The sequence below is a fragment of the Scardinius erythrophthalmus genome (genome assembly GCF_964197995.2).
Source record: "Scardinius erythrophthalmus genome assembly, chromosome: 14".
In the NCBI taxonomy this organism is placed as follows: domain Eukaryota; kingdom Metazoa; phylum Chordata; class Actinopteri; order Cypriniformes; family Leuciscidae; genus Scardinius; species Scardinius erythrophthalmus.
The window spans coordinates 18,655,413-18,679,382 of NC_138234.1; the positions used below are offsets into that span (position 1 = coordinate 18,655,413).

Below are 23,970 nucleotides of genomic sequence, written 5' to 3' on the forward strand. Positions count from 1 at the left end.
AGTGCTCTCACGCAAGCCCTGCCTCCCCTGAGACACTTGACTGCCAACAGAAAACACACACATACACACCGAACGTCCTGAGTGTGCTTGCATACACACACATACACTTGAAAATTTCCTGCCCGCATACACAACTCACAAGTCTCAGGCACAGACATGCACACAGGGATAAATGCACACCTGAAAACATGTATTTCACCACAAAAACATTAAACGATACGTTTACTTCAAGTACAGATCGGAAAACACGTGCACATATGACCGTTGACCTTAATATAACTCTGTGAACAGGAAATATATTCTATCTCTTCCTGCGCACATCGCAGCACCGGTGAAATTGCAAAATGGTGAAAACAATGAGGGAGAAAGGAGGGCAAGAAAACTCAAGAGGAAGAGTACACTGCACTGGGGCGTCCAATGACCTCTCGGGTCCGAGCGGACGGGAAATGGTGTCGGGGTCCAAAAAAAACCTGCTCTCATCCATAGGGTTTCTTTATATGTCTTGACTTACATGTCTTGGTTTTTCCCTTTTCTTCCTTCTCATTAACACCCCTCTCACAGGGAGTCTCTTTTTTGGTTTAGGTTTTAGTGTGATTCAACCCTGCTGTCTTTCAGTGTCATTTGTCCCAATGGAATAGAGGAATGACTATCTATCGGCCATGGTTCCTGGCATAAGGAAAAACTAGAGGATTGGCTGAAAGTCTGCTCTTTAAGACCTCCAAGACTTTCCAAATCTTCATATGCATTTTTCCCGGTCTATCTCGACACTTTGCTTTGCTCCCAGGGACTATTTAGTCTCTTTGGACCAACGGGAAGCTAAAAACTGAAACGAGACACTTAAAGTCTTGATAATCTGCTACGTGTACGGTTGGAGTAAGCAGGTAGGAACGGGGCGGTAATGTGAGAATAGTAAAACCTTCTTGACAATATGCCAAAGTGCTTGTCACCTCAAAAAAACAAGACAGTAAAATCTCCTTGTCAACTTCTTCTGTAAACTGTCATTCAGAGCTGTGGGGACGGGGCGTTGACACGTCTGGTAATTTTCCACTCCCATGATACGAAGGATCACTTCCTGATAAGCTAATGACAAGAGACTGTAAACAAAAAGATAGGCTAGGTGTATTACACATATACATGTATATTACAAGAAGAGCCAATAACCCTTATGTTTTGACATACATTGAGTTTTGATGTTTTGTGCAAAATCAATGAGCATTATCAGACGTATCTCATTGATTCAAAGAAATAGGGCACAATGGTGCTAAAGGCACACCCTAAGAAAAATGCTTTTCACTACTCCCATAGTGTATGATTGAAGATGAAGTATGTTTTTATTTAACATTAATGGAGCAACAGACTTTGTGTGAAAATTAATCATAAAAGTGGGTTGTTGATACAAATACTTTAGCTAAAATAATGTTTTTAATAATTTCTAAGTTAACACTTGTTCAAAACAACTACTTTACCAAGTTTGCACTATTTTTGGTTTATTTTGATTTGATAAATAAAATAATACATTTTTGTTTAATAAATATACTGTCATTAAATGTTCATTTTAAAAATACAAAATTATTTTATTATTATATTAAAGAAACAGAATTATTTAAAAAAAAGTAAAGATTCTGAAAGGATTGAATGAGATCCCATAATAATTTCATAATGATTTACAGTAGTAACAAATAAATATGATATTTTATTTTATTATGTGATATGATTAATATCTTCGTGGCCTTCGTGGTGCTGACCTTCGTAGACTATGAGAAGGCCTTCGACAGCGTGGAGGTCAATGCCGTACTGCTCTCCCTCCAACAACAGGGCGTCGCCGACGAGTATGTGGCCCTTTTGCAGGAGCTGAACAGCGGATGCGCCACCAACATCACCCTGTTCGACCGGCCACTGTACATCCCCGTCGCCAGAGGCGTCAAGCAGGGCGACCCCATCTCGCCCATGCTGTTCACGGCATGTCTGGAGCACGACTTTCAACAGCTTGACTGGGACAACAAGGGTATCAGCGGCTCAGCCATCCCCGCTTTACAGACGACATCGTCCTAATCGGCGAGTCAGTGGCCGACGTGCAGCTGCGACTCGACCAGCTCGACCAGGCCACAGTGGTCGGCAAAACAACATCATGTCAACAAATAGAAAAGTCAGGTAGCTATTTATTATCATATTAATTATTGTGCCTTTCGCTCCAACAGCAGGGGCGCCGTTTACCCTAAATACCATACTTTTACATATTCTTCCGTTATTCAAAAACTGTTGCTTTAATTACATTAAACAAAATTGAAAATCATCAAGAAGACCTTTGTCTCAAAATATAGACAATAATTTTATCGATTCTCATGCTACATAAATCTACAACATTTTAAAAAACATTAAATATAAGATCAAATGAGCGCAGAATCAACTTTGTGTTGCTGTCTGCGATCATGTCAAGGATCAGCCAAATTTCCACGTGCATCATCAAAAGCGGTTGATAAGAAAAGTGCTGAGCTGAATGTCTGTGCCATCTAGTGGTTTTAGAGAATAAAGTCAAATACGCCTTTTACCTCGGTGCACCTTTAGCCCTGTTGTACCCGACTACAGTTGTAAAACTCAATGACGCCATAAATGTCTGCCATTTTGTTTTGGCACATACGTTCTTATGGTGTGTGAAATCGATCATGGATATAACTGAGGCAATAACGCAAAGGTTGCCAGATCAGTAGTAGGCCTTGTTGTTCTTGGTAATGTTCTGTTCCTGTTAAATGAACAATCAGTTCCTGATAACCAGTTATATAAAGAAAAGGGTTAAGTGTCAAAGAACTAGATATTATGAGTTATCAATGACCACCATTAACAGTGTTTTAGAGATAACATTGTTGCAATAAGTAACCCATAAGTTGCTCAGGATAAAAAGCAACTGATGACACCAAACAATAAGCAAACAAGTAGGCTAATAATTGCAGAACTGCACTTTCACCGGCTAGTCCCTGTTGGAAAATCTAGTTTAAACTGGAAACTGTGTTTTGGAAAATGCTAGCTGGTCCAAAATCAATGTGATGACCTTGTTTGACCAGCATGTGCCAAAAACCAGCTCGACTGTACTGAACTCATATGTTGGTGGTCCAAGGTTGCTTGCATATGCTAATGACCATCTTGAAAAAGCTAGAAACCAATTAGTATGTTACAAAACACAGCTACCAACTATGCAATTCTTGCAGGACCCAAAGAAAATATTTGTTTCTCTGTTGCCTTGAAACAGTTTTGTTTCTGCAACTTGAGAATCACATCCTTAATTTTGACAGCTATGTTTAAAGAAAATAGAAGAGATCTTGCAAACTTGGTTAAAAAACAGTGTCTTGACCATATTTCAGATCTGAGCCAAAGTGGAAGAGTATCAGGAAACATCTTTTTCCTCTTCGAAAACCCCAGATAATGCAGAACATCCCCTAAAAGACCTCTCCTTCCTTTCTGACTTTCTCTCTGTCTTCCACCTCCCATCCCGGTCTCTCTATCTTTCCCTTTCTCCATGTGGCTTTAAAGAGATGGATGAGGTGAGTTGTGTGTGCATGTTTTAAAAAAGACAAGGAAAAGAAAACATTGTTGTGATGGCGGGATCAAAGACAGATGAGTGGAAAGGTAGCATGCAGGTGAGAAGAGGAAGAAAAGTTGTGGATTGACGACTGCAGATGTATGGCAGCCTGCCGCAAACACTGACAAACGTTTCCCTTCAGGCAATACAGAGAGAACAGACAGTCAACCAACCAGCCAACCACAGCGCTGCAAAAATCCTGCTGTACTGTACTGTTTAGTGCTAGTTTGCTAAGCAAATGAAGATTGCTCGATGTTGTAAAATACTTTCTTTTGCTCTCTCACCTTCTCTTTCTGAACAAAGAGTACTTCCTGTGTACACGGAGGAAACTGAGCAACACGTTTAACAGGTTTCCCCTGCTAGGATGCCAAATGAACGAACCGTGTACGTTCCAACACATGTGTAAGCACATCAAAGTTCAGGATTAAGAATAAAAACAGTTGTCAGGCTAACTGCCTCAGGCTATCACGGAACATCACCCCCCGACTTTCAAGAGATTCACCACATGAACATGAGGAAATGACAAAGTTTGGACATTGAGTACATCAGCCTTATGCAAATTCTTTATGGTTTTACTACTGTCACACAAACTGTCGAAATGTTCTATAGCAACAGTGACTACTAATATGTTTTTTTATTTTTTTTTGGGGGGGGGGGGGGATACTGCATAGATTATTAAAGCCCTTACAAATAAGTATGTACCATGGTACTGGAATTCACGACTGTTTTTTAAAAAAAATTGTACTCTATAGTACTTCCAAAATACCATGGTATTACCAAAGTACTGTGGTAATACCAGAGTATTTTAGACATGCACAAAGGCAGTGTTCTTGGATGTACCATGGGGTACTCTATAAAAATCATATACCATGTTATGGTATTCCAAGTTACTTCAACAAATCCAATAAACAATAGTTTTGATATGATTCATGTCCAAAACCAACAAATCTTACCAGAGTATGGTGGTTATTATGCAAGGCTACTATGGTAAACTTTCATAAGGCTAAGGGTTAACCACCCTAAATTTTTGGTTTAGCCATTTCCTATTCGTTAGCATTTCAGTTAGCAAAAATGACTGATAGCATGGAGATGACTCATGATTTTTCTTCCCCTACCCCACCTCAAGTCAGCCACTTCCCTACTAACCTTGGCTCACAACTACTGGAACGAGCCCAAATCTGCTGTGTGGCGTCGTGTTTTAGCGGGAAAAAACATGAAAATCACAGCATGAGGCAAGGAGTAGCCGCAAGCCAGCAAAAAGCTTAGCCGCTAACATCTGGTGGCAGAACTACACTGACTCTTGTGCCCAGTGATTCATACTTGAGTCTCATGCACACTATGAAGAAAACAAGCTGTTTGGTGCCATGCACAACATACCACACGAGTGAAATTACTGCTCTTGGTCTGCTTGATACATTCTGTTTGAAGAGCGCTACAACCTGGAATTATGAGATTACTCATCATTGCTAGCACATTAATCACTTCTTCACACTGTCACGGAATAGGGGTATCAGACGTGCTGGTAGTTTGGTATGAAATCAATGCTAAAAAATATAATAAAATAAAATAATGTGCAAAAATATAAAATAAAATAGCAAGACAACATTTATATAGTGTTTGTATTTTCATTTATTTTTTTTACCAATATAAATTAATACAAAATTGATATTATATCATTTTTTATTTATAAACAAAATATTTATTAAATAAGAAATTAATTTATTTAATGTAAATGCATTCTCAAATGTGTTTAAGTTTATATAAATTAAAGAAATGTTAAAATTATTAAATGAATATATATTAAAAGTATTAACTAAAAACTATATTTGCTTTTATGGTATAAACGTGTATCAAGAATGAAGAAATGTAACTGGTACTGGTATCTGCTAATGAATTTTTTTGTATAATGACAACCCAAACACAGATGTTTTCGCTTTTTCCCTAAGACTATTTCATTTATTTCTAGTGACTACAAAGGCATTATGGTACCTCTCTTTCCAACCTTCTCTCCCAAAAGCAAGTAAGATGTCATGCTGGCTCTTTATCATTCTTGGGCCTGTCTCCACTTGAGTAGCCAAGTTCTGTGTTTTGACTGTGATGATGTTAAAAGCTCCGTCTTGTGTTGCTGATAGGTATGCTCGTTGATGCTATCGCCACCTCAAGTGTACGGGAACACTGCAGCACTTGTTTTCGTGTGATGAGGCTACGAGAGCCCCTTTGAATTAGCACTGCAGCTTTACTATTTCTCTTTTTTTTTAGTGGGTGTAAAAACAGTGTGTTTCAACCACATGTGGTTGTGACTTGCTAGACAGGCACAAAAAGTTGGCATGCTTGCGAGTCATGCTTTAGAAAGACGTGTATCTAAACAATTGCCTCAAAAGAGAAACGTTGTGAATTTGAATGATGAAAAAGCTGGTTTCATATTAGTGGGCGACCTGGTTTGCATAAGAGTGCTACTGGGTAACAGAGGTTACGTGTGCCAGGATATAAATAGAGACAGCATCATCTGAATGAGAATTACCTTAGGCAACACAGCTACAAAGAGCCTTATTACTATGGTATTTCAGATGAGTGTCTCAGGAGCATTGCCTTGTCAAAGAGAGGTCTATGTGTGTCTCCGTAAGCGTTTAACAGGTGAAAAAAACTTGGGGTGAAAAAAGCTTAATGTTCTGAGCTAGGTACGTTAGCAATGCTGCACATAGCTGTAAGTGGTGCTATCAGAAATCCATTGGCATAAGCACTAGTTTGACAACTAGGTATCAAGTTGAATCACTATGTAGCTATTGAATCCTGATGTATGTATATGCACCCCATAAAGAAATCAATAAAGAGGAATAACATGAGGTAACATAAATAACATTTATATATATATACACATTTTCAAAGATGATTATATTGCTAAACTTAAATCAGGCCTGTAGTCCTGAAGAAACCAGATAAATGCATTTGTTTCTTGAATTAGTACATCAAAGTAACAGGGCGTAATGTAAACCTGCGCATGAACAAGCTCAGAATTAAGACCCCTGCTGGGATTGTTGTTCTGCGGTGAGACTAATGACTAAATGTTCACATCAAAGGGCAAAAAAAGAAAGACCGACCAATGTATGCTCTCGCATTCAGAGACGCGGCAGAACAAAAAATTGTGCAGTGAGAGGGGCTTTCGTCTTTCCTCTCTCTGTTCCAAAGCCTCTGGTGTTAGTCTCCACTTTCTCATGCCAACACAAATATTGATGTTCCAAGTCCATCTGTCTTGTCTCCCATCAACAAAAGAAAGGACAGGCGAACTCTTCTAACCAAGGACAATAGGAGACAGAACCCCCCCCCAAAACAAACAAATAAGGGTAAGGAAAACAAAACCTCAAGCAGGACAATAACGAATGCTGCTTCCATGCCTTTAAAAAATATAATCATAATAATTTAATCAGGTGTTAGCACTGGAGGTACAACTAACTAGAGTTGACAGGAAGGCCTCAGGAATACTGAGGTTTAGAAAAGACGGAAGCATTTTTGTTCCATTTTCTTGGCTACTTGGGCATTCCATCTGTCATAAACAAGGAAAGAAGGAAAACAGAAACCAAAGTTTTTACAACCCCTTACATTCCTCAAGCAAAACTCAAGAAACCTACTCAGCAGTTAAAGGTTAAAAAAGCAAAAGCTTAACACAATCTACTTTCACTGCGATTACAATCTGACCTCAGTCTTTAGCTTACAATTGAAAATGAACCATTTCTCAAAGTTATCTGATAAAAAGGGGCATCTCTCTAAAGAGAAGTTGTCCTTTTATACGAGGACTAACCAGCATGAGCAATCAAAGGACTAGTGTTCAAGTTCAAGATTGACCAAAAACTGTCCAAACATTTCCAAAAGGATGCCCCACGTGTCACAGAAAGTCCTTAATTGGCCAATTAAGACAAAAAAGAAAGAAGGAATAATGATAAACATGACTTGACATCATGTTGAACAAAATAATACAACACTTGTGGTCTTGCGGAAGACTCATTTTCCCACTCAAGTAACATTTAAATTTCATGATACTAAAATCGCCTGTGTAGTTTGCCACCTCTGAAATGGGACACATCCTTAACACTGTAGACATCTGAAGGGGAAGAAAATGAGTTGATGGATAAAGCCACCAAGGTTCCACCCAAGTAGAACAATTGAGTGTGTTATGGGAAAGATAAAAAAAGAGATGAGTTCCCACTTCTTTAAAAGGCAGATTTAATGAGAGAGACCCCAAGTGGTCTGAGGCCTCCACTACCTGCAGAGCCCCCATGGCGTGCCGGAATGCCTCAGGGCTCAGAGCACTAACCCTTCCCTCCCTCAGCCCTACCACCCTCACCCTGCCATCTATTTACCGTCAGGAACGTGGCGATCTCTACTTAGATAAGACTCAGTTCAGAAAAACAGACTGAGAGAGAACGCAACGAAATTTGCAGCAAGAACGAGGGCGAGGCTAAACGCTTTGAACAGGGTAGAGTAGTGTTCTCAAACGTACTGGTACCAGTCGGTACTTAAAAAAGTTGACAGTACCAGCATTTCTGCAGTACCGGTAGTACAGAGTACCAGGTATATTCGGTGCCTGCTTAATGACGCTGCTTTCAAACAGTCTTGCTCATGTTTGTTTGAGCGCTCTCTGAGCGTCAAAGGTTTCTATGCGTGTTTTTACAAGTGTTCAGCACTGTAGCCAATTGGACTGGACCCGAATATTCGAATATTCGTTCGGTGGGTTGGTATTCGAGTTTCAATTTTGGTATTCGAATATTCGTGTTTTTTTTTTGTTCGTGTTTTTTCGCACACCTGGCACCCCCCTCGAAATGGTTCTCATTTGCGCTTGAATATGTGTACACTATAAAATCTGGCGAAATACAATACTCTTTTTTACAATTATCTTATATAGCCTAGCCGTTTTTAATAGGATGGACAGTTGAAGGAACCCAACCTCGTTATACTGTAGATATATTTGCTTCTTCTTAGCCTATTAAAGTGTTCCCTGCAACTGGAGTACTATTCTCTGTCAAGAGCGCACAACTGCTTGAGCTTGTATGGACAGAAGCGCATGCCTGAGTATTTTGGTAAGCTGCGTTGCTTTGACATTGTGGAAAATAGAATAATAGAAACAAAATGTATTAGCCTTTTTACCCGTTATTGTCAATCTAAATGAATCTACTGCGAAATATAGGAGCTTGTTAAAACTCAAACGTGAGATTTTACTGGGACGTCATGTCACGTTTATTGAAATGTGAGCTGCGCTAATTGCGCTAGCCACCCTAACGTTACCTTGTTCAATTTAGCCTATAGCAGTATGTTTTATTCTATATAAGGGAATTCATTAAATTGTATTTAAACTTAAACCTCCATTTTGAAACCGACGCGAGTGTTTATATGAGCACTTCCATCAGTGAAACACCACACTACAGCCAGTAAAACACTGAAATTATTATTTAAAAACGTTTATTTTATATTTCCCGACAAAGATGCGTCATATAGCCTACCGTTCTGTGCTTTGAGAGGGATGTGGGACACGAGCAGGAAAGAGACTTTTCTAATACCTTCATGTTTTTTTGTGCTGCCAGAGAAAACGAAACTTAAATCCCAAGCGTGTGTGAAATGCGCTATACAAATAAACTTGACACGCCTTAACATAATAACAAGCACAAACTGTGTTAAATAGAATTTGATGTGCAAGCAAAAAATTATCAGGCCTATTATATTCAAATTTTTACTGTGGTTAAGTAGAAAAAAACGCTGTAACGCTGTAACAAATTAAAAGCGAACCAAATGAAGAAACGTTTATAATCCCCTGCGAAAAAGGCGAGACGTGAGTGAAGATTTGGGAAAAGAAACAAGATATCCCATGTCCAATGGAATATTGTTAAATTCGCTGATAATAGGCCTATATCACGAAAAAATTGAAGACCGGAAGTACGTCTTTTAGTAGGGATATACGGCTCTTCCGGTTAGCTCTTTACAATGGCGGAGTCCGATAGATACCGCTGGACCAAATCTCTCCGCAACCTGCCTGAAGTCACATATGACGATGTGGTTCGGATGGTAAATGAGAACTCTCAAGTGGAAAAGCGTGAAAGCTAAGTTATGGCTGTCTACGTCTTGACGCAGAGCAACCCGGTACACTACAACAACAGCGGCGGGCCGTTTGCCAGTTAGGTAAACGTTTCTATGGTAACAGCGAGTTGGACCAATCAGCAGACGTTGCTGCTACGCTTAGGATTGTGGGTAGTGTAGTTTTTTTTCATAAGATCGCGGATAAAACATGTTTTTCTTAAAACAAGGTTGATTTCATACGAACTTATAGCTTCTACAGGAGCAAAAACCTTCATTTCACAACCTCATAGCTCCTGGTCAGTCTACCTCGGATGGTTTAGACATTATGGCTGATAATCTAAATCCTTATGGAGAAATACTGTTGACCGGAAGTTCTGAATCCCTACTCCGCGTTCCGGAAGCAGGAAGTGTGACATAGGCCTATCGGGTGACCAGGTCACAAAACATAATACAAAACCCGTGATGCGGTTGTCAAGTTTACCGGCACAGCCCTACTGCCCACATGAGGCGCGCCACTTCCGGCTCGCGCTGTTCTGTAGTTTATTAAAAGTTTATTAATTCTGAACATATTATCCATATTATTCTGTGCATATTGCACCAAATGCGACACTGCAGCAACACACCTGCCACATGTGAAATCGACTGGATGAACGGTTCTCGACATAATCAAAATGCTTTTGATTCCTGCCTTTATTAGAGAGAAGAACACGAATATCCGAAGCTTCGAATATTCGGTGTTGATTACTACCGAAGTTTCACAGCTCAAAAAATGGTATTTGGACCAGCCCTAGTAGCCAATAACAATCATATCTGTTGAAACGTAACATTTTTTGTTCTGTCCAACGCACGCCATATGCTGGCGAATCCTTTCATTATAACCAACAAAGTGTAAACACAATGTCAATAAGAGATTCATTGTATAATTAGGACCACTTTTTTATTATAACGGGAGTTTTCGCGAGAGTGCAGAAATCTCTTTGTTGATGCTTGAAACAAAATGCTTTGTTTATGACCCTTTCACAATCTGAATACAAGTTTCTCATGCTGCTAAGTACACTGCAAAGTTTCTGGATTGACAACCACATTTAAATGCATGATTGAATCAGAAACTGCAATGATTGACAGTGATAACCACAGTTTTTGCTCTGGTACTGAAATTGGTATCAAGAACTAAAATTTTGGTACCGTGACAACCCTAGGGTAGAGGCATAAAAACTTGTTTAAACATTGAAACGGCAAAGATGAAGAAATGAGTAACAATGATTCTTTATTTCTGTCTCTCTCTCTTTCCATCATACTCTGGGCGCCGCAAGAGTAGTTTTGAAGCCAACTGATTCATCCCTAAGGTCAAATCTTAGCTAGACCAATGACACACCACATTACACTTCAGACAAGGACCATTCTATGTAGCGACTCCTCCAGACCTGACCCTCATCAATACACAACGGTGCCCTGGCCCCAGTGCATGCTGGGAACGCAGTTCATACAATGTCCCATTTGTGCATCTCACCGTGGGATCGAATCTTGTGGTTTTTCTCAATGCAACCTTCTGGATCCTTCCATCTCCCTCTGTCTCTACGGTTTCAGATGATGGGAGGACGTCAACAGAGGATCCATTCTCTGCAAAGCCGGTGTCTGACCTGCTAGAAGCCAGACTTGGAGGAATCCGTAGCCCTGGGCACGCCTCTCTGCATTTCACAGCTAGTGACGAAAATAGACAAGCTGATAAAAGAGCTACTGTACTCGTAGCCTTGATCCAATTAATACTGTTGCAGAGGGATTGAAAATAGCTTGGACTGGGCCACTTCAAGCTCCACTGTACTGCACAAAAATGCTTGAGAGTTCCCAAGACGTTATTTCCTGATATTACAGTAATTAATTATGGATAGTGAAGTAAATGACCCAGTCCCTACCCAAATGTAAATTCTTTTGACAGAGAGGCAGAGAAAACTGGACCTCACGACGCAGATAAGAAGTTAAAAACAACAAAGCAATGCCGACAAGACAGATAGGATGGGGGCAATGAAGGAAATAGGGCACTTGTCTAGCACCTCTGTTTGGATATGTCTACCACATGCTCCCAATTTGTCGCTCGTCTATTTTGCTCAAAGAACCTGTGAAATTACACAGTTTTACCGCAATACCTTGTGTTTCCTGTCTGTCACAGTTTATTTATGGTGCATATACTGCAGAAACATCAGACATGGTGTCTACTTGTAGGGCCTCATGTCGCCCTCATTTCTCTGCTTCACACTTGTGGTTCCTAGGGACATTGCACACAAGCAAATGCAAAGAGACACGTTTTATTTGATCTTTTAAGAGCAACAAGTGCTCTGCGCAGCTGTGAATCTTGTGGGCAGGTCAAAAATAACCTCTCTTCTTGTGGACCGTCTGCTTCATGCTTAGCTCTCTTTTCCTGCGCTGTCTCGTTCTCAATCGCTTTTCTACTCTCCCCCAAATGCCGGTTCCTAATTGCTGCTATTTTAGTAGAACAATAAAAGGAAGCTTAGCTGGGGGCACCAGGCTGGCACATTTGGGGCTCTGTCATGTCTATGGTGGTCCGTTTGTTTGGAGGGCCGATTTCAAATAAAAAATGTAAAACGGCGGTGGAGAAGGATGAAAAGACTTGACGAATTTCCACACAATGCATGGCCAGTTCTTCAAAGGAAAAGGAAGTTCGAGTCTGGCAACGAAATTATGACAGGTCGGAGACCTTTGAGATGACACTAGTTACCTTCTGTCCTGCAAAAACACCCGTCTCTAAACTGAGTTATTAATGAGTCTCTCAAATCCCCATGCAGCCTGGGCAAGTTCCCTGAACAAGGTAGGATGTTGCCAGGAACTCCATGTTGTCTGATTCAGCACTCTTAATGCCAAACCGTGCCTGTTTGTCTTCCTTGCCCTCTGATGGTGCCAAGATGACTCCCAAAATATTTCTCATAAGGCCCTTTGTCTTTTCACAGTGAAATTCTCTGCATGCACCTCATAGCTGCCACGCTTACTCAGCAAAGAGTTCAAGAAAAGACACATGCTTGCTGCCACTATCATGTTCAAAAAACAAGATAACAGAGTCTAAGATAAAGAACTCTGACCTGAGACATGTTTTCTGAATTAATAAAAAAAAAAAAAAACACCATCAGGGGTTAGCAAAATATAATACTACATCCAGATTGTGTGTTAAAAACATGAGGGTATGTCTCGTCATTTTATAATCATCTAGAAATGATAGCAGAGGACAGCAACACATGTCCTCTGGGCTTTTTTCTTCCTGTGTACCTGTTTACCGAAAACAATGCGATACCTATTTTTGACAGGTGGATAAGCTAGTCAAATTCAAATGCCACAATTGTTACAAAAAAAAAATACAATTATGACGTCCTACCATCTCGCCAGAACTGACTACATCTGCAAAACAGCTTTTTCCACTGCAAAATATCCTATTCTCAACTAGTATTTCTGTCTCATTTTTCATTTCAAATGTCTGAGAATCATTGATAAAAACAATGTTATCTTGTTTTAAGAATATTTCGAATTTTTTGACTAGCAAAACAAAGCAAAAATAAGTCATTAAAAAATCATTAAGCCGTTTTACACTGTCTACCTTCAACACCACTTCACAACCCAGACTAAAATTCAAAATCAATCATTTAATGACTAAATTTCTATGGAAAATAAACTCCAATGTCTGTTAGACAGATATTATGGATGGTCTTGTTCTGGGAACTTCTGATTTATCCTTCCGTTGAGAGGTTTCCCCTCTATATTATTCTTAGAAACTTGATTAATTCCACAAGAAGATCCTACATCACTCCTTGCAAGGTCATGCTGAGATGTTTTTGTGAGCCTTTTCTAAAGACATGCAAACAAACAAGCATTTATTGGCTGAAGATCTGAAGCCCTCAGAAACTCTATGCATATTATTCCAAAGTCAGAAAAAAAGTAAAATGAAAGAAAAAACAGGCCTAATTTATGATGTCAAGAAAGTTAAGGAACTCAAACAAGACTAGCATGTGATCTTTCAGCTGCCTTGTAAGTTTTCACAGAGATACAGTAATAAACATGTCAGCTGAAGTCACAAGTTTCTAGCACATCATCCATGTGACATGGACCTTCTGGTAAACTGTGTAAGCAAGCAGATTCATTCGAAATTTACTCAAGATGCTACATAAATGAATAAAGGTAGAATACCACTAAGACTAAGACGGAATAATTCTGAGAAGCATTTTCACACATTTGGTCTGAAAAACATGAATCATGTAATCAAGGGTGATTTGTGGAAGTGCAACAAACGCCATTTCCTCTGGCTTCATTTGCCTTTAACCTGGTAGAAAGGACCTCAATGATTGTGACAGTGAACTTATAAAATGAATTAATTTAACTAAAATTCATTGGAAAGCAATGATTAATCAGTGATCGTTTATCTGAGTGGAAGCTTAACATTTAGCGCACATATTCTGACTCAGTAAGCTGTAATACTTGCACAAGTTTCAGTCCTGCTTGTGACATCTTCTGATCCTTTTCCCCCTTGTCCACATCATTTCCTGTCTTCTCATTACTGTACTTTAAGTCAGTTGGTTCTTAACAAACGCATTTCAGGATTTAGGGCTGCCTAAAATAAGACTAAGTCGTGATCTCACCATTGAAGAAGCTCTTAACTTTCAGGTATCCAACACTTAGTCGAAGCACTGACAGTTTGTCCAGCCGTGCACGGATGTCTTCTGAGAAGGGAAGAAGGTTGGTCAGCTTGTCCAATTCACCGTTCAGCCGGTCTCTGTGCCGCTTGGATGGGTTGGATTTGATACCATCGGGTGGTGGTGGTTTGGGTCTGGAGGAAAAGGAAATAATTTGGGTTAAACTGCTTGCTATGGATTGTGATGCTACTTTGGACAACCATTATTATTGTGGCATCTAGTTGTTTACATATCTTAAGGAATGCAGGTGACATTATTTTTTTGAAATTGTCCAAAGGGAAGAATTCAGGAAGATGAAAGCCTACAAAGAAAGAGTGTCTGTGTATAATACACAAAGGATTAAAAAAAAATCACAACTGGTTTATCATATGTTTTGGTACAAAGCAACCTATAAATATGTATAAATAGGGGTGCAGGCAGTCTCAGGAGCTTTGAGACAGTGTGATGTGTGAAAATTTCTTAGATATTCAACCTCAGTATTTTGATACCAAGTTGAAACTAAACTAAAACAAAGACAGCAGTCTTTTGCATTATTTCGGTAGCTGAACAGTGTCTTAGTCACAATGGCTTCTTTTGAATGCTGGCTTGTAACATGCAAAATGTTCAGCAAACAAGTTTTTTTTTTTTTGCTGTACAGTGTAACCATCAGGCTTTGTAGATTTAACATTTTAAATGTCAAATCAGAAATGTAAAAAAAAAAAACAGTTTTACTGATTCCGTACTACATCAACAGTATATCCTCTATTATGAAACCCATTATCTAAGCTTGAGGACTCTTACTGGAATCATGGCCATCAAAACTATGTCTGTAACTCAAACTCATACAGCCTTTTCATTGCCTGCCAGGCCAGAAGACTAAGAGCGGTAACTCTAGCCATCCGAGCCGGACCCTAATTATGTTTTCCCAGAAAGAAAGTAAAACTAGCCTCCGAAAAAAGAGCCTGTGGGGACAAAAGAGCGCGTTCAGCCCCTTCCTTCCCCTTCAGCCCTGTGCTCCAGCTCTCTAGAATGACATGGAAGGGCTCGTCATTGTTGGCGCCGCATTGATTCACCTACTATTTCATTTCTCAGGAGATTCTGTTCTTTAGAATGGTCTTTATCGGTGATCTCTGAGCTAGATGCGTCAGTTTACAGTCAAAATGTACTCAAATGTCTTCAAAATTAAACTTCAACCTTCAGTCTTATCTAAAACCATTTATCCATTTTTGGATCGCCAAATGGATGTTTTTCAAGGCCCGTTGGCCCTTGACTGAACAACCCATCACTTGTCTAATCATGCAGCATTCATGCTAATGTCAATTGAGGGGTCGTTTACACGACACCATTTTCAACTAAAAACGGAAAACTTTTTATGTGTTTTGGCCGTTCATTTACACAACTACGTTTTGGGGGCCTAAAAATGCAAACTTTTGAAAACGGGTTTCAAAGTGCAAGTGTTTGAAAACTATCCCATTATTGTCTATATGCGTAAAATATACGTATGTGCGCAGTCTTTCTTTACAAAGTGACATCGCCAACTACTGGCCTGGCAGCAGAATACATAGTTTTAGTCGTTTTCGCAGGTCTGTGTGAATGAGGATCATTTTCATAAGGTTGTCATCAGTACAAAGAAAAAGCTTTACCATTTTTAGTACATCGCTGTTGTGTAAACGTACCCTCAGTTTGCCTGGATTGAAATGTTTCCAATTAAATGATTACATCAATTGGAATAATTTAATTGGAATCTCAATATGCCTGTCAACAGTCCTGTATGGAGTTACATAATATGATATCTATATAATTTACACATATAATTGCAAATTAAAAGTCCATGTAAAAGCTATATAAACATAATAAAGAAAAAATATTATTTTTTATAAACATTGATATGTATGTACAAGACAAACGGACAATAAATAAACAAATAATAACAATTATTTGTCTTAAAAAAGCCTATATAAAAGTTAATAAAAAATAAATAAAACATTTAATAATAAGGCCAGTGAAAACATCTCCAGACCAAGTAAATATATTCGAGTCCTGCTTTTAACAATTTAGCAAAATTAAAAACACATGGTGACAATAAAGCAAGGTCATAGAAGTCTTTGTGGATCCATCATGATGGTCAAATAATCACAACAAAGTCTCTTTTCCATATCTAAACTACCAGTACCAACAGACCAACTAACCGTAACTTCCTACTGGCAATCACGTTGTATTAGTCTATTGTCCATGATTGTTTGTTCTGAAACTCCTATCGCGGGAAATAGAGTTTCAACACTCCTCATGAATCACATCTGATCCAGTGACTGGAGTTCTGATCATCTGGACCTCCCAAAATTTACTGTGGTTGCTGAGGAATTCTTTTTATATTGAAGACATCACTCAAAAGGGAACATCTGAAATCTTTCATTCTTCCTTCTATCCTCTCGTGTACAAGTGTTTCAGGCCAATCACATGAGGTATGACATCATGACTGTTTTCCTTTAGCAGGTCCTAACATGCAAAAGAGTTTCTCATGCTGCCTGCAATACACGGAGGACCATCTGAAGACTCGTCTCTTTGTGCTTGTTTTCTTGTAATACACATCTCTCAGTGTATTTCGCTCTCCCATTGCTTCTCTATACATACAACCGATTCTTTATTTTACCTCTCTTTCCTTTGAAACTTGGCGCTCGGCCTGAAAACTCAAGCACTGGAAAGACAGTTTCGTAAAGTTTGCAGTCATTGTTGCACAGCAGCTTTTTTCCGTCTCCAAGTAATGCATTCACTCGAAGGGTTTACTGAGGACACCGTGAAGGAACAATCTGAAGGCATGCGGCAATCTATCTTGAGAAATTGGTACATTCCTGCAAATCGCTGTCTTCTTTTCTCCACGTCCTTGTTACTAGTCAATTGTGTGTAGACATACGAGTCAAAAGTTTGGACCAACTTTTATCATGACTATTAATGTATTTTTCACATATCAGAATAACAGTAAATATCACAAATTTAGCATGGGAATTATGTAGAAACCAAAAAACATTTTAAAATGATCTCAAACAACTCAATAAAACACTAGTAAATAATAATAAATGACATATAGATCATACTTGGAAGATCATAAAAAACAAATTCAGTCAAGTGTGTCCAAACTTTTGATGGTAGTGTTTTTAACAGAAGAAAACTGATTTGAGATCTGCAAGAAAAGGGCGAATTCAGCCAAAAGTGGTTGTATTCCACCCGATAACCTCAGCTGAGCTCAACCACATCTGGTTTGGATCAAGAACTCATACCCAGGGGGCAAAACACCTGTTTTTTAGGAAATCAGACATGGGCTGCTGTAAAAGGTTGTCATATAAAAATGAAATCTATGATGTCTGAGGATCACAACCTGGGTGGCCAACCCGGTCAACAAGCTGCTGGAAACTTGTAATTAGGGTCAAAACAATGTTACCTCAAATTCGGCTTTAACTCCCAGAATCACCCAAACATGCTAAAACGGTTTAATTATATTCATGAATCGTGAGCCATATCTTCCTGATACTTTATGCTAGAAACAAACTGAGCACACCTTTAGAAAGAGTGGAAGATAAGCTTTCATCTGATGCCTTGATTGTACATGTAATTAGAATGTAAGAGTTAACAATGCCTCTTAGTTCATAGGTGGGCAAAAAAAAGAGAAAAAAATATTGAACATTCCATTTGTAATCGGTAGCATTCTTTTCCCTTTGTTGTTGTTACAATAAACAAATTACCATGTAAAGTTAACTTTTACTGGATGAAATCATATTTTGATTTTTTTTTACTAACCAGACAGTCCTCATGGCCCATAACACATTTAGAGGGAATTCAATGTCAAGCCTATAATAGCCTGTCAATTCAAACAAGATCCAAGAAAGAAGTTTACCAATAACTGTGTTAATTGTATACTGCTCTGTTTCTGTATGTACAGTATATCGTTTGCATATTTATGCAATATCAATTATTTGTATTGCAATGTCTATTTCTAATATTCTTTCACAAGTGGGATAGCTTTATTTATTCTATTGAAATAAAAAAAAGGGATTTGAGGATTTTGGGTTAGGCTGGTTACTGTTCAATCCAGGTGTTTGGAGTGTGAGACAAAGGTATGCTGAAAGACTAAAACACACAGGAGTCATGTGTGGAGTAGGTTTAAAAGTATTTACTGATTAAAACTGTTACATTAAGTAGCAATTTGTACCAAAAAAAAAAAAAAAAAAAACGAAACAGACAAACAGATTACAATTCAGGGTGATAGCTAATTTCTGTAATAATGTTTATACAATTTGTTTAGCTGTTTCGGAATCACTGCTGCTGTCGCTGCTCTAGTGTTTCAGCATGCTGTATCACACTACACCCCTGGCAGCGGCATCCTATGTAGCAGGAGCAGTTCTTCTGACAACCTTTAACCAGAGATGGGCACAAATACATCAAAAAGTATTTAATTAAAATACAAGTAATTTGTAATTTGAAAATACAAAAATATATTTTTTACAGTCTTCTGTAGTGTAAGTGTGGCGTTAGGTACATGTAAGAGTCTAGAATATTGCAATATTATTGTTTAGTGCAGAAGATGCGCTTTTAACGTACATGTTGCCACATACTGTCATAATAAAAGATAATTACGCATATAACACTATATTTGTATTATTTAGACAAAAATTAGTTAACGCTGCTGTGAGCGTGTTTCTAATAGCGCGGCTGTGACAAAGTTGACAACTTTCTTTCTTCCGACTGCCATTATCTATTTTTTTACTCTTTTTGAAAGTTGTGAAAACACTGTTGTGGCGTTTTTCTTTTGCTATTTGAGCAAATTGGAACACAAAAATATATATTTAATGTAGTCTTTCATTCACTGCTATAGAAGTTAACCCAACTATGATGCCTTACACTTCTGAGAAACCCAGAAATGTGAACAGGGTCAATAGGATGTGTCACATCACGTGATTTACTTGCCAAAAACTGTGATAGGCAATTTGGTAGTCCTATTTGTATTTTATGTCTATGGTCCTAGGGATAGTTCACCCAAAAAGGAAAATTAGCCCATGATTTACTTACCTGACGTCATCCTAGGTGTATATTACTTTCTTCTTTGAGAAGAATACAATCAGAGTTATATTAAAAAGTGTCCTGGCTCTTCCAAGCTTTATAATGACAGTCAATGGGTATATTTTTCATCAAAGTGCATCTGTCCATCATATGTGCATCTGTCCATCATAAAAGCGTATATATCCATCATAAAAGTGCATCTATCCATCATAAAAGTGCATCTATCCATCATAAAAGTGCATCTGTCCATCATAAAAGTGCATCTATCCATCATAAAAGTGCATGTGTCCATCATAAAAGTACGTCTATCCATCATTAAAGTGCATCTATCCATCATAAAAGTGCATCTGTCCATCATAAAAGTGCATCTATCCATCATAAAAGAGCATCTGTCCATTATAAAAGTGCATCTATCCATCATAAAAGTGCATGTGTCCATCATAAAAGTGCGTCTATCCATCATTAAAATGCATCTATCCATCATAAAAGTGCATCTGTCCATCATAAAAGTGCATCTATTCATCATAAAAGTACATCTATCCATCATAAAAGTGCATCTATCCATCATAAAAGTGCATCTGTCCATCATAAAAGAGCATCTGTCCATCATAAAAGTGTCTATCTATCATAAAAGTGTGTCTATCCATCATAGATGTACTTTTATGATGGACAGATGCACTTTTATGATGGATAGATGCACTTTTATGATGGACAGATGCACTTTTATGATGGATAGATGCACTTTTATGATGGATAGATGTACTTTTATGATGAATAGATGCACTTTTATGATGGATAGATGTACTTTTATGATGGATAGATGCACTTTTATGATGGATAGATGTACTTTTATGATGGATAGATGCACTTTTATGATGGATAGACGCACTTTTATGATTGGCACATGCACTTTTATGATGGATAGATGCACTTTTATGATGGATAGATGCACTTTTGTGATGGATAGATGCACTTTTATGATGGATAGATGCACTTTTGTGATGGATAGATGTACTTTTATGATGGACAGATGCACTTTAATGATGGACAGATGCACTTTTATGATGGATAGATGCACTTTTGTGATGGATAGATGCACTTTTATGATGGATAGATGCACTTTTGTGATGGATAGATGTACTTTTATGATGGATAGATGCACTTTTATGATGGATAGATATGCTTTTATGATGGATAGATATGCTTTTATGATGGACAGATGCACTTTTGTGATGGATAGATGTACTTTTATGATGGATAGATGCACTTTTATGATGGATAGATATGCTTTTATGATGGACAGATGCACTTTTATGATGGACAGATGCACTTTTATGATGGATGGATGCACTTTTATGATGGATAGATGCACTTTTATGATGGATAGATGCACTTTTATGATTGACACATGCACTTTTATGATGGATAGATATGCTTTTATGATGGACAGATGCACTTTTATGATGGATAGATGCACTTTTATGATGGATAGATGTACTTTTATGATGGATATATACGCTTTTATGATGGACAGATGCACATATGATGGACAGATGCACTTTGATGAAAAATATACCCATTGACTGTCATTATAAAGCTTGGAAGAGCCAGGACACTTTTTAATATAACTCTGATTGTATTCTTCTCAAAGAAGAAAGTAATATACACCTAGGATGACGTCAGGTAAGTAAATCATGGGCTAATTTTCCTTTTTGGGTGAACTATCCCTAGGACCATAGACATAAAATACAAATAGGACTACCAAATTGCCTATCACAGTTTTTGGCAAGTAAATCACATGATGTGACACATCCTATTGACCCTGTTCACATTTCTGGGTTTCTCAGAAGTGTAAGGCATCATAGTTGGGTTAACTTCTATAGCAGTGAATGAAAGACTACATTAAATATATATTTTTGTGTTCCAATTTGCTCAAATAGCAAAAGAAAAACGCCACAACAGTGTTTTCACAACTTTCAAAAAGAGTAAAAAAATAGATAATGGCAGTCGGAAGAAAGAAAGTTGTCAACTTTGTCACAGCCGCGCTATTAGAAACACGCTCACAGCAGCGTTAACTAGTTTTTGTCTAAATAATACAAATATAGTGTTATATGCGTAATTATCTTTTATTATGACAGTATGTGGCAACATGTACGTTAAAAGCGCATCTTCTGCAATAAACAATAATATTGCAATATTCTAGACTCTTACACGTACCTAACGCCACACTTACACTACAGAAGACTGTAAAAAATATATTTTTGTATTTTCAAATTACAAATTACTTGTATTTTAATTAAATACTTTTTGATGTATTTGTGCCCATCTCTGGTTAAAGGTTGTCAGAAGAACTGCTCCTGCTACATAGGATGCCGCTGCCAGGGGTGTAGTGTGATACAGCATGCTGAAACACTAGAGCAGCGACAGCAGCAGTGATTCCGAAACAGCTAAACAAATTGTATAAACATTATTACAGAAATTAGCTATCACCCTGAATTGTAATCTGTTTGTCTGTTTCGTTTTTTTTTGTTTTTTTTTGGTACAAATTGCTACTTAATGTAACAGTTTTAATCAGTAAATACTTTTAAACCTACTCCACACATGACTCCTGTGTGTTTTAGTCTTTCAGCATTTAGTTGTCAGTACCTTTGTCTCACACTCCAAACACCAAGATTGAACACTAACCAGCCTAACCCAAAATCCTCAAATCCCTTTTTTTTATTTCAATAGAATAAATAAAGCTATCCCACTTGTGAAAGAATATTAGAAATAGACATTGCAATACAAATAATTGATATTGCATAAATATGCAAACGATATACTGTACATACAGAAACAGAGCAGTATACAATTAACACCAGTTATTGGTAAACTTCTTTCTTGGATCTTGTTTGAATTGACAGGCTATTATAGGCTTGACATTGAATTCCCTCTAAATGTGTTATGGGCCATGAGGACTGTCTGGTTAGTAAAAAAAAAATCAAAATATGATTTCATCCAGTAAAAGTTAACTTCACATGGTAATTAGTTTATTTTAACAACAACAAAGGGAAAAGAATGCTACCGATTACAAATGGAATGTTCAATATTTTTTTCTTTTTTTTTGCCTACCTATGAATTAAGAGGCATTGTTAACTCTTACATTCTAATTACATGTACAATCAAGGCATCATATGAAAGCTTATCTTCCACTCTTTCTAAAGGTGTGCTCAGTTTGTTTCTAGCATAAAGTATCAGGAAGATATGGCTCAGGATTCATGAATATAATTAAACCGTTTTAGCATGTTTGGGTGATTCCGGGAGTTAAAGCAGAATTTGAGGTAACATTGTTTTGACCCTAATTACAAGTTTCCAGCAGCTTGTTGACCGGGTTGGCCACCCAGGTTGTGATCCTCAGACATCATAGATTTCATTTTTATATGACAACCTTTTACAGCAGCCCATGTCTGCTAAACCCCCTTTGCCCCCTGGGTATCAAGCTGCGAAAAAAAAAAGAACAGAACGAAATAAAATAATAAAATGTAAATCTATTTTTATCAAGTTCAAGTTAATTTATTGATACACTAAATTTAAAATCAGCCACAAGACTGACCAAATTGCTGTACAGAAAGCCACAGTAAATGGATGGATGTGCTTTTTTGGGCTTCAAAAAACAAAAAATGATTCACTCCCATTATTAAGCTTGGAAGAGTCAGGGTATTTTTTAACTCCAATCCAGTTTGGCTTAAAGAAGAAAGCCATATACACCTAGGATGGCTTGAGGGGGGTGTAAATGAGGGGATCATTTTTATTTTTGGGTGAACAAACCCTTTAATGGACAGAGTAGAGAGTACTGAACAGGAATAATAAATAATAAACTATAATGACATCTGCTAAAAATCAATGGAGAAAATATAAGTTTTAAAAAGTAAATAGAGAAGGTGCCGATCTAATCTCTAAAGAAAGGTTATTCCATAACCTTGGCGTAACCACAGAGAAAGCTCAACTCCCTCTGCATTTCAGTCTCGAGTGAGGGACTATAAGAAGTCTCTGATCGCTCGATCCTCTAGGAGGGATTTAAGGAAGCAGCAGCTAATCTAAATAGTGGATTTTAAAATCAATTCTAAATTGGATAGGCATAGTGGGTGAATAATACCAATAATATTCAACATTAATTTTGATCTGCCTGCATTGACACTTCATTGTTTTCTCCAGAGCGGCATTATATATAAATGAACAAAATAACTTTTTTACAACAAAAATGAACCATCACTTAACTTACTTAAGCTGGACTATGACGCTATTTTCTTCTAGATCTGCTGTACAGCAGAAACAAACTTTGTTGCATTATTTTCCTGTTATCACTGTAAAGCTGCTTTGAAACAATCTGTATTGTAAAAAGTGCTATATAAATAAAGGTGACCTGACTTGACTTGATTAAGAGCCTTTTACTGGTTTTCTGTGGAAATCTGACAGCTACATTCTGGACCAGCCTGTGTCTCACTCTGTGGTCTGTGTTGGTCCTAACACCCCAGTATAGTGACAGGGACACTATTCTGTCAAAAAGCACCGTCCTTCGGATGAGACGTTAAACCAAGGTCCTGACTGTCTGTGGCCATTAAAAATCCCAGG

At 37.9% G+C, this 23,970-nt stretch overlaps 1 protein-coding gene across 1 annotated transcript in view; it reads right to left on the reverse strand.

Moving 5' to 3' along the window:
* The window catches only part of ahr2 (aryl hydrocarbon receptor 2), a 64,128-nt gene that overhangs the window by 34,490 nt on the left and 5,668 nt on the right, over positions 1 to 23,970 (reverse strand). Inside the window, exon 2 of the mRNA XM_081385166.1 lies at positions 14,275 to 14,462. Within this exon, the coding sequence (XP_081241292.1) occupies positions 14,275 to 14,462 (188 nt within the window). The remainder of the gene's footprint in view (positions 1 to 14,274; positions 14,463 to 23,970) is intronic.